We start from the raw sequence: 12256 nt of genomic DNA, 5'->3' as shown, positions 1-12256 counted from the left end.
TCCTTTCCCCCCCCCCCCTCTCCCCCCTCTCCCCCCCCCCTCCCCCCTCTCCCCCCTCTCCCTCCGCCCAACCGCCCCCCCCCCCATCCTCCACCTACCTAGGTGTTCCCCTAGGGGATTACACGTGACCTTTAAACATTCATCTCTTCTATCCCTCTCCTCCTCCAACTTCCTATTCTCATACCACTTTTCCCTCATACAGAAGTGAATAAAAGTGAAAGCGAAAACATCAAAGAGAAAGAATAAATGATTATCCTCTTCCCCTTTCACCCTGTCCATCCTAGATTCAAACCCCAATTAAACCCTCCACCCCCCCGACTCTCCCCCCCCCGTGCGTTATTATCTCAAACCCCCACCACCCCCCAACTTATTTGCACTCTACAATAATCCCTTATTTGCTTCCAGCCATGAGATTACTTCCGCTGGAGAATCAAACAACTGGGTACCACCAAGCGCTGTTATTCTCAACCGTGCAGGATATAAAAGTGCATACGTAATCTTATGAGTCCGTAAAGTGCGTTTGACTTCCAAAAATTCGGCTCTTCGCCTCTGCAATTCCAGTGAGTAATCTGGGTACAGAGAGATCCTTGCTCCATTATATGTGATATTGCCCATCTCTCTCGCCTTGCGCATCAGAGTCACCTTGTCATTGTAATTAAAGAATTTCAGGATCATAGGTCTAGGGCGCCCCCCGGGGGGAGGAGCTTTAAAGGGGACTCGGTGGGCCCGTTCTATAGAGAAAAAAGATGAAAAACTCTCTCTTCCAAATAGTTCACTAAACCAGGATTCTAAGAACTTTATCTGTTCGGAGCCTTCACATCTCTCGGGTAGCCCCAGCAGCCTGATGTTATCCCTCCGAAGCCTATTTTCTATTTCATCCATACCGGTGTTATGATTATGCAATTGCTTTCGCATATTTTTGACCTCTTCTCTCAGTGGGTGTAAGTCATCTTCCATTTGACTTACCCTTGTCTCCAATTCTTCCATTCTTTCCCCTGTTCTCTGTATATCCTGCCTAATCAATGACAGTTCCTCCTGCATGTTTTTAAATTGCCCACAAAGTTCTCCCAGCGAGGTTTTACACACATTGACAGCTTGCAGAACGTCCCTTAGTGTGGGGTCCTCCTCAGTCATAGGGCTACTCCCGGTGCCAGCATCACTTTCACTCTGAGCCACCCCCTGGCGCCTACTTGCGCTCTTTTGACCTGATACCGCGACCATAGTTGGGCCTGTGTGTCCTTGGCTCTTCCTGTCCGCCGCCCCCCCCTGGTGAGATTTTACTTGCAGTGACTGCATCTGTTGCAGTGTCTGTGTCAGCTGTTCCCCCTTCCCCGGGGACTGACCTGGGGTGCGGGCATACCGTTCTAACTTAGTTGCAGCAGCCTGTGCTGCCTGGGCAGTCTTTTCCTTAGAGGAGCGAAGCTGTTGAGCCCCCCCATTTTCCTGTGCTGCCTGCTCCTCTCCTCGCCGTCTTGACATCTTACTGGGAGTCTCTATATGTATAAACAGGCGGTATCAGCAGGTCAAGCTTATATTTAGAGCTTATAGCCGAGGAGTAGGGATGATGAAAAAGAGGGGGGAGGGAGGCCTCCTACCCTGGGTGTACCAAGTATGTGTAGTCAAGTCAGCTTTCCATCGTCCTCCCAAGAAAAAGAAGGCACCAGTCTCTTACTTTGCAGGGGGGGGGGGGGGGGAGGAGGAGGGGAAACAAAAAAAAAAAGGGGGTCACTAGTGTTCCTGAGGCCACTATTGTATGAGGGGGCAACCAAGGTTTTCAAATACATATGTAAATAGTCCTATATATGGCATGCTCGAGAGATAATTACAGCATCAGTCCTTAGCTTATACAGGGGGGAAATTTTTCGAATCACAGTAATCAGTCCTTTATCTCTCCACCTTACTGTTCTTCTACCCCCCACAGCTATTTCTCATACCTCATGCCTCATGCCTCATGCCTCGTGTCTCGATGCCGTCCCTAGAGGGTCTCAGGTGCCAGGTTTCATACGGCACTTTCCCTGAAGATGTGTCTCCTCTCCCCAGCCTCTCTCCGCCCTCTCCGCGGGTGCTGTTCGGGACCATACAGCTCTGTCTTCCTGCTCGTTCACCCCAGGACCCGTCCGTCTCTCACTGCTTCCGGGTACCTCGACGGGGCTCGGCGGGGCTCGGCAGTGGTCGGCAGTATTCGGCAATGCTCGGCCGTTTCCGGAAGTTTCCGTCGTTCCTCGGCTCCTCGGCCCTTCCCGACGTCCTCCAGCTTTCACCCAGCAAGCTTACTTCGGCTAGTGCAACGCCAACGCACGGGGTAGGAGTCTGCCGGAGAGCCGCTCACATCACAAGCCTCTCCACTCTCACCTCTCCAAGCACTCCTCCCTCTCACACCCTCTCACATCCGGCCACTCCCCCCAGTTCCCAGTTTAAAGGTTTTGACTGTCATCCGTGAAATTGGAGGCCTGCCCTTCCATTGCCTGCAACGTGCATCAGAGATGCATTAGCAGTAAGGCTTGAGCTAGGCATGTCTGTGCCTGCTTTTAAAGCCAAAGAGTAGTTTAAAGTTAAAACAGAAAAATTATCACAAAGGACAGTAGGCTGTGCCCCTTGTGTTGATTCCTCTTCTATTAGTAGAAATCCTCCTCCGTCCTTGCCCCATCCCCAATGCGACAGGGGTTATTAACACTAAGGGGCTGTCACAGGTTGTCCTAAAAAAAAGCCTGACTACAAACTCTTTGAATGAAATCAAATATATGAATGGATGACGGATAGATGATTGAAAAGTCTACTTCTCTGAATGGAGAAGCGGGGAGGAAGTGCGAGCATAGTCGGGTAGTCTTGATGAGAGCCTGTAACAGCCCCTTAGTTGTAGTACCCCAACATCCCCCCCCCCCCCCGCATCAGAAGTTTTTAGTTGCAGGAGTAGGGGGAGGAGCATGGATGGAGGAGGACTTCTACTATCAGAAGAGAAATCGGCACAAGGGATGCATCCTACTGACTGTAAGTTATGTCCTTTTTGTTTTTCTGTATTTTTGTATTTTTCTGTATTAGGCTTTAAGCTTCTATGACAATTTTTGATTTAAAGACCGTACAGTTTGATTTAAAAATATATTATATTTACAGCTGTTATAGTACAAAGTAGACATGCTGAAAATTAAGAATAGATCTAGAAATGTATCCGCAGTCCTACAGTTCAGCTGAAAGTTTGCAGTTATTATGTAGAAAAATGCGATCTCAGAAATGCCCTTTCCATATATATAAATGAAATTAAAATTTCTGATGTATTCTTTTACTATGTCCCATATATTTTTTTACATGCATTTCAAGAATTTTGGCTTTAATTGGCTTCATTGCTTCGGCTTTTCACAGGTATGTTGCAGCTGGTGGAGATTCTTCTAAACCTGTTGATCTTGATATGTGCTTCAACTACTGAAAGTGCATCAGCCGGATTTTCCAGCATTGGAGGATTTGGCAGTACTTACTATTACAGCATGGGCTATGCCATGAGTGGATTTGTAGGGGACGAAGTGGATAAGGTTGCACGATTAGATGTACAGTACAGCCAAATGAAGCTGCCCACTATTTACGCTGCCGTTGCCATCAGTCTTCTTATGCTTGCTTTGACTGTGTCATTTTTGGCAGCCAGTTGCGTGTCTAATGTTGCCCATAACAGAAAGCTTTTACTGTCTGAAGTGGTCTTTAATGTGATATCTCCCCTCATCTATATTGTGTGTGTTGCACTCTATATTCACTTTATTAAACAGATCAATGCTACAGAATTATGTAAGCAACGTGAGTCCCTCTACCATCGTCATGGCTACAATTCTGTGAACTGTGACATAATGGGCACAGAGATGGCAGCAACTGTGTTTGCTGTGATTATCATAGTCCTATATGTTGCTAGTGCAGTGGTTGCAGGTCTGTTATTGCGAAATAAAAAATCTGGTGGAAAAGTCTCAGACGCCTTGAAAAGGACTAAAGAAGACAACAGTTCCCAACTGTTCAGCCTCACTAATGAAAATATAAAACAGGACAAGAATCCATTTATTGGACCTATTATTTAACATTCAGTTTGTTTTGGATTGTGATTTTGCATTCAACACAACAGGAGCTATCAGTGGTTGAAGACTAGCAGCTGATATGCACAGACAAACACTTCATTGTAAAATGGTGCATTTTTAGTGCACATCTACTACATTGGGTTTACATGGTCTTTGTACAATCAAAGACCACCCCCAAGAAAGACCACAATTTACTTTCCTAAAAGAAATGAAAGGGTCAGTCCACCCAATATTTTTGGTAAATGCTGGAGCGTTAAGCTGGATACACACTATACAACTTTCCCTTAGATTTTTTTTTTTCATTTTTAGATTACCCAAAACCATATAAAATGAGGTCAAACCTAAACACTTTCTATTTGTATGCAGTTAGGCAGGCCCTTGCACAATATAGTTGTAGGTAAATCTAAAATAAATCTAACAACAAAAGTTGTATAGTGTATATCCAGCTTTAAACCACCTGACAATTTCTTATATCTCTTGGAGGCTGTATTGGTGAACTTTCTGTGCTTTAGTTCCTGGGTCTGCACAGCTATCATCGCCATAATGAGGGGTTCCCACTATACTTATTTGATCATTAGTGATGTAGACAGGAACACCCAAAACTCTCAGGTTGGTGGGAACAGAGTATGGAATTGAGAAACAAATGTGTTAACTTTATTATTGTCTATAGTTTGACACCATTGGACTTTGGCTCTTTTTTTTTTTAGCCTAACTAGAAAGGGTCATCTACAGTAGGAGCTGTAAAAATGTGGGAATCTTCTTCTGCAGCTAGTCGTAACCAACTCACTTGATTGTCCCTAAACAGCTGGATGTATTTCTAAATGGACAATGCACAAAATATAACAATTATTACTATATTAAATAACTGTAGATTGTTTATCAAGAGAGTATCTGACTGCCTTTGGGAATGAGGAAGGATTTTTTTTCAATGTTGGAGCAAATTGAATCCTGCTTTGAAATGGGTTTTTGTCTTTCTTGGCATCAATTATGTTTTTAGGGTTCTGAGGATGCAAGGTTTTAAGTTTAGTATTTGTCTTTTTTGTGGAATTTGCTGGACATGTATCTGTTTTTGTAACTTAAAGTGAAGGCAGAAGGTTTTTTATCGTAACGCATTCTATGCATTAAGATAAAAAGCCTTCTGTAAACAGCAGCCCCCCTAATATTTACCTGTGGTCCATCTAAATCCAGCGATGCTATGAGTGTCGCGGCTACACGGGACTCCCCTCCTCATTGGCTAAGACAGCAGCCATTGGCTCCCACTGCTGTCAATCAAAGTCAGTCAGCCAATCAGGAGAATGGTCAAAAGGAGCTGTGGCTCGGTTTGGGTGCCCCCATAGCAAGCTGCTTGCTGTGGGAGCACTCAACAGGAGGGAGGGGCCAGGAGCACAGAAGAGGGACCCGAAAAAAAAGGAGGCTCTGGACTGCTCTGTGCAAAACCATTATACAGAGCAGGTCAGTATAACATGTTTGTTATTTTTAACTTATAAAAATTAGACTTTACACTCCCTTGAACTATGTAGCTAACTTACCAGACACAGGTCTTGGTGTCCGAAAGCATATCAGAAGTCAAGGTCTAAATAGGTTCTCCAGGCACCACATATAAAAAAAAAAATTTAACGATAATTTTTATTGAAATCTATTAGGTAACAATACAAATTGTCATTTATTATAGACATTACTAACAAGAATAGTTTCTGTAATTCATGAACCACATATATTTAACAAAAAAAAAATTGATTGGGCTGACCCTTTAGTGAACTAAAAATAACTGCAGAAAATTATAGCAATTGTTATAGCGTTTTACAAATTCCAGCTGGGTCTATCATGAAGAGGTGGTTAATGGCCTTTAAACATGTTTCTTGCTCGCTGTAGTTGTGTAACATTGGAGATAAATCAGTTTTCGTATAGGTCAAGCTATGTTAGAAGTTTTAAAGCAGTAATAAACCACAAAACAAAAATGTAATAAATTGCATCTTACCAAGCCCTAGTTGTGGTAGCTGCTTTCGTTTTTTTTCCCTCTATTTTACCTGGGGATCCAGTCAGTAACACATTTCGGTCTTGGGGTGTCTGTATTCTGGATGAAGTAGTAAAGCAGACACCTTTTGGATAGCAGCATTCTCAGTTTGGGGAAATGGTAGTGTAAAGCTTTGTACACAAGTATCAAAACTGGATCAGTTGAAAACCTAATTAAGTAAGTTGAACATAACAGACTCACTGACTGGATCACAAGGTAAAAGTAAAGAAAAAAGGCCTAAAAAAGAAAATGAATGTAGACTGGACTAATTGATAAGCTGCAATTTAATAAAATTTAATACATTTTGGTTTTGGGTTTAATATCGCCTTAAGTAATAATGCTGTTGATTTAAAAAATAGTATAGTGACCAAAAAACGTTATAACCCTTTCCTGCTTTTATTGTCTTGGCATAGGCTATACTAATGTAAAATGATGCCAAACCACCCCTTTATGATAAATGTAGGATATAAATGATGTTAACCGTATTATGGGTGATCAGTCTTGCCCTGACTGGATTGGCTAGATTTCTAGAGCATTATGTCCCATACACACGGTCAGACATTCCGACCACAAAATCCGTCCGATTTTTTTTCAGACGGATTTTTCAGAAGGATTTTGGCCCAACATTGTCTTGCATACACGCACAAAGTTGTCGGATTTTCACGATCGTTCTGAACGAGGTGACGTCAATCCGATTGAGCCCACACACGGTCTGATTTTCCGACATGATCCGATGGCACATTTTCCATCGCAAAATCCGACTGTGTATGGGACATTAGAGATACAAGTGGAGAAAACTGAATAACAATTAAGTTGTGCTAGTTTTCAGAAGAGTTAATAAAAATATGATGAACCTAATTATGTACAAGAACAATTTACTGATTACTGTTGGATATCAGTCAATGTAATTTTTCAAAATAATTGCAAAATTATTAATTGTAGATTTACAAATTCAGAAAATGTTATTAATACAATTATTTATGCTGAATGACTGTTACAATTCAGAGGACACCCAGTACTGCTTAAAGCAGTCAAATAACACCTGTGTTAGATTATCAAGGAGAAAATTGCAGCAGTGGTGTCTGGACTGGGCCATAATAATCTGATTTTATTTGTGTTTTTTCAGGTTTATTATACCTCAGTAATGGCAAATGTATAATTATAGTAGTATTTTTCACTGGGATTGTTTGCTGTACTTATTATTTTTACACTACCTCAGCGTTACCACATTTAGAGATAGAATAGGTTCTGTTTCTTGTGCAAAGCTGTCCATACACCAGTAGGATTTCATTAAAAATTATTTTCAGATCCTTTATTACATTTTCTAATAGGGGAAAATCCATAATGACTATAGTGATGAGAGAATTCAAAAAAGCAGCATGAATTATTTTATTTTTTATTATTTTTTTTTAAATTTTTACAGAACAAAATTTTCACTGTGTATGTTTTTCATTCATAAGAGATCATACATATTGCAATGAAGCCTATTTAGTTTGTCTGGGTTTCCATTCTATTGTGAGTTTGGATGGAATTTTAAGGTCTTTCAATTGAAATTTAGTTGAAAGCAAGAAAGAATGTTTTGATTTTCCTATAAATGTTTCACCAAAAATGTTAAAAGTGCATGGCCAGCTTATAATGCAGGGTGCTGTAATAGGAATCTGTTTTGGTTACAGTGATACTTAGCTGCTTATTAGCATGTTACTGTCTAAAAAAAATCTTATATCAGTGATGTGGATTGAGTGGCTTTAAAGAAAGAGTAGATTTGATAAAATACAAGGAGGTACAATGAAAAGAATCTTTTCTGTCAATGCATTATTTCACTTTACTGTTTAACATTACCAAAGTCTGCCGTATTAATAAAACTTTGAACACCACTGCTTGGCTTTCTTTATTCAATTAGAATGTAATGCTATCAATGAGCTAAATGCAACCTAGGTGTATCAAACAAAATGTTTACAGTCTTGCAGTGCATTATCTTTAGAAAGATAGAACAGCCTGAGTAGCAAATTCTGTCCCCTTCCAGCATTTTGCAGAGAAGGACCCTTGCTCTTTCTGTGGAAGCAGTGGTCTCTCTGCAGTGGTCCAACATGCCTCCTGCCGAGTAAGAGAAAGAGCTCCCAAAAAGCAGGGAGCATGAGCTTTGCCAATTACAGAGCTATTGGGCTGACTTTGCATGGAGGGGACAAAATGTAAAATCCTACGTAATTTCAACATTTGTATTTTAGTCATTTCTACCCGAGTCCTATTAGTCTGAACAATCTTTAAAGATCTTCACACGTTTACTTTCTTGAGTTCTGTAAAATGCATTCACTATGCCCTGCGAGTAGGCAAAACTGTGTGACACATTTCACAGAGCCTGCCTTCTGAACTACAGAGGTGCCTGGAGAAGGCATTTTAGGAGGCACAGTCAGTACATAAATCACTGCTTGCAGGCAGCAAGGTACTGTAGGACATGTAGTCCTTAGCAATTGAAAGTAAACTGCAGAGGAGAAGCTGCAATGCATTGTCAAGGAATTTGTGAAAGGAAATGGCTAGTAGACAGGCAGCACTCGCCACATGAAAGGAGATTTTTCAAGTAATTGAATTGGATTGTCAAAAATAACTATTTGTTGTATTACTGTTACAATGATGATGTTCTACAATTAAAATGTATGCTGTGACCATAGTCGTCCTTTAACCACTTTACTATAGTGCACTTTCACCCCCTTCCTGCCCAGGCCAATTTGCAGCTTTCACACTTTGAATGACAACTGCATAGTCATGCAACTTGGTACCCATATGAAATTTTTTTCATTTCTTTTCACATAAATTGAGCTTTCTTTTGGTGGCATTTATTCACCAGTGTGTTTATTTTTTGCTAAATTAAAAAAAAGACTGAGAATTCTGTTTATAAAATTTTGCAAATAAATAATCTTTCTCAATACATTTAGGGCAAACTGTGTTCTGCTACATTTCTTTGGTGAAAATAATCCGAATCAGTTTTAATTATTTAGTCTGTAGAGTCCACAAACTATGGTATATATTTATTTGAAAGTGCCAGGACAGTACAAATATCCCCCAAATGTCCATTTTTGGAAAGTAGACAGTCCAATGTATTTAGTAAGAGCAAGTTTTTTTGAAGTTGTAATTTTTTTTTTGTCAAAATTTTTTTTCTTTTCAATTTTTCATTTTTTTTTTCTTCTTTTTTTTTTCCTATATTTAACACACTGTGACCAGAGCAATACAATGTTACTCTGGGAAAGTGATCATGATTTTTTATTTTTTTTTTACACAATATGATTGCTTATACCAGTGAATTTCACTGGTATAAGCAACCTTTTTTTACTGATTTAAACTGATTCATTCAGTGTGTATTTTTTGTGATTAGCTGTGATTGGCCACAGCTAATCACATGGTACAGATGGAATGTAATTTGCCCTTTCTTCATGTGATCACTGTGACCAATCACAGCTAGCTACACAATTGTACACAATGAATGGCCTAAAAGGAAGCCATCTATTGTTGACAATTGTCATGTGATCTTCTGTGATCGGTCACAGGGATCACAAGGTTCACTTATCAGTCATCAGCTCTGCCCGGTGCACACAGCTGGTGACAAATCGAATCGCAGGAGGCACGGCCCAGGAAGAGGTTATATGATATCCACCTGGAGTGACGAATGTCCTGCCCAGATAACAGGCTGAGCAGGAAGTGGTTAAGGAGACTGTTTTAGATTGCTAATTGGGGTCAAAGTGACGGTGTCTTTGTAAAAGAGCCCCACTGATCCCCTGATACTCCCCTTGCTAATGTTCTCTCTTTGCATCTGTCTCTGTTGCAGTTGGCAAAAATCACCAGTGCTTCCAGGTATTGGGGACCATGTGACCTCTCCTGTGATGGTGCAGCAGCCAGTTACTAGGTTCACCTGGACAAGGTGACAGCATCTCTTTAAATGTTCATGGCCTGGCTACTGATTTACTTCAAATTGTAAAAACAATTTGAATCTATGGTTGTGTTCTCCTTTCACAAATAAAATAACTGATTCCTTAGTACCGAACCTAAAAAATAAATGATTCCCTTTTTACCTTCCCTCCAGCAATTGACGCCCATTTTCAGTCCAAAGGCTGGCCCCAGAGTCACTTTAAAATGTGAAATCAATTTAAATCTATTTGTTGAGTTCTTTAAGAAAAAAAGATTTTTAGCCAAATGAGTGCAATTTCAATTCACTCAGTACAGGGTTAAAATGATCATGGACTACAGCGCCTGTCACCACCGCCACCAAAAAAAATGCTCATTGCCAAGACTAACACCAGCTTTTTTGCACAGACACACTTCTACACTCAGTGCATGTGTGCACATGGTTTAATAACTTAATGTACTATTCGCTGTTATTCTGTATGCAAGGCACTCAGAGAATGACAACATAAACAGAAAGTGAGGAAACAGGTTTAACAACTCTCTGACCTTTACAAGCATGACAACTATCTGAGTTTCACAAAATAGAAAACCTATTTGGAAATCTATGATATTCTGCTCATTTTGCTCATCTAGTTTTCACATATAGAGAGATTGCATTGTATAAACACTGAGATAAATATTCAACTTGTAACAGGTAGCTATTGCATAACAAGTAATGAATCTGTATATAAAATTAAGCACAAATATAATATTTTTATTTACATGACAATGAAAAAATTTACATTTGACATTAAATTGTACCTTAACCTAAAAACCATCACTGCTTTGCTATGATCATAGAAAATATGAATGTGTTACGAAACATAAGTTTTATGATATATTGGGTGCTAACCATCTTTTTGTGTTCTCCTTTTCCATAGGTGTCCTGCAATTCGTGGAAATAATAAGTGGTATTTTAGTGCTGATTTGTGTTGTTGCATCATTTGCTGTTATAACTGGCTACACATCTGCTGCTGGATTGGGTTCTTTCAGTATTGATTCAATGTACACTCCATTTGAAGGAGCAGAACTGCAGCGAGTAAGGGAAGCTGACCTGCAGTATAGTCAACTGCGAGCACCAGGAGTATATGGTGGAGTGGCCTTCAGCTTGACTATATGTGCCCTTACAATTGTGTTGCTGATTCTGGGTGCTAAGCCAATACATAGGGTGTCCATCAAGGTGCTTTATGGAGAGGTAATTTTTGATTCCATTGCTTGTTTGGGTTATGTTGTTGCAGTTGGCCTGTATCTGCACTTTATCAAACAGGTGAACGCTACAAATGTCTGCAAAACTAGAGAGCAGCTTTATGCAGGCCGTGGTTATACCTGGATGAACTGTGAGTTGCAAGGGGGTGATGCTGCTGTTGCCATTTTTGGCCTAATTGCTGCATGTATGTATTTGTCAAGCTCCATATTGTGTGGATTATACATCAGGACTGTACGCGACTTCAGGAAACATCACATGTCCCATGAGTATGCACCATCTGCCTACAGTGACAACCAATACCAATCAGATAAATACAACAGAGAAAACCAAGAAGATACTACATTTCAACCAAGTACACTTGTATAAGTGCTTCCAAGAGACATTGGGATAAAACAAGGACTGTTCTTCTGAATGCAAATTTGTCTGTAAATAGTATTATGTTTCTACTTTTACCTTTCAACACCGCAAGCTAGATTAAAAATATAATGGTGTCTAACTGTAGCCCTTATGGCTTTAATTTAGATTAGATTCATGCTAGCAGCTTAACCAGTTAAGAACCAGAAGGATTTGCCCCCTTAATGACCAGAGCACTTTTTACAATTTGTCACTGTGCTGCTTTAACTGGTAATTGCGCAGTCATGCAATGCTGTACCCAAATGAAATGTGCGTCCTTTCCCACAAATAGAGCTTTCTTTTGATCACATCTGGGATTTTTATTTTTTGCGATCATAAATGAAAAAAGACCGAAAATTTTGAAAAAAATATATATATTTTCTACTTTTTGTTATGAAAAAATCCAATAAACTCAATTTTAGTCCTACATTTAGGCCAAAATGTATTCAGCCCTATGTCTTGCGTAAAAAATTTCAATAAGCGTATCATTATTGGTTTACACAAAAGTTATAGCATCTACAAACTATGGTACATTTTCTGGAATTTACGCAGCTTTTAGTTTGACTGCCTATCTCATTTCTTGAGGTGCTAAAATGGCAGGGCAGTACAAAACCCCCCAAATAATCCCATTTTGGAAAGTAGACACCCCAAGGATTTTGC

The 12256-nt window shown here is 40.1% G+C and overlaps 1 protein-coding gene across 6 annotated transcripts in view; it reads left to right on the top strand.

Moving 5' to 3' along the window:
• Window positions 1-12023, top strand: part of LOC143996796 (MARVEL domain-containing protein 3-like) — a 168942-nt gene extending 156919 nt beyond the window's left edge. For 5 of the 6 annotated variants that reach the window (XM_077492067.1, XM_077492066.1, XM_077492069.1 and 2 more), the window contains one exon: window positions 3358-7937. In XM_077492067.1, the coding sequence (XP_077348193.1) occupies window positions 3358-4052 (695 nt within the window). In that variant the 3' untranslated portion in view covers window positions 4053-7937. Of the gene's footprint in view, window positions 1-3357; window positions 7938-10877 lie in introns of those variants that run through there. The other variant, XM_077492071.1, reaches the window with a different exon arrangement.
• Window positions 12024-12256: the final 233 nt, after the last annotated feature.

This window comes from Lithobates pipiens, unplaced genomic scaffold, assembly GCF_037356315.1.
Source record: "Lithobates pipiens isolate NorthernLeopardFrog02 unplaced genomic scaffold, aLitPip1_a1.2 Scaffold_19, whole genome shotgun sequence".
Classification (NCBI taxonomy): Eukaryota; Metazoa; Chordata; class Amphibia; order Anura; family Ranidae; genus Lithobates; species Lithobates pipiens.
The sequence above is the reverse complement of the archived record's forward strand: the minus strand, read 5'-3'. Positions and strand labels throughout refer to the sequence as shown.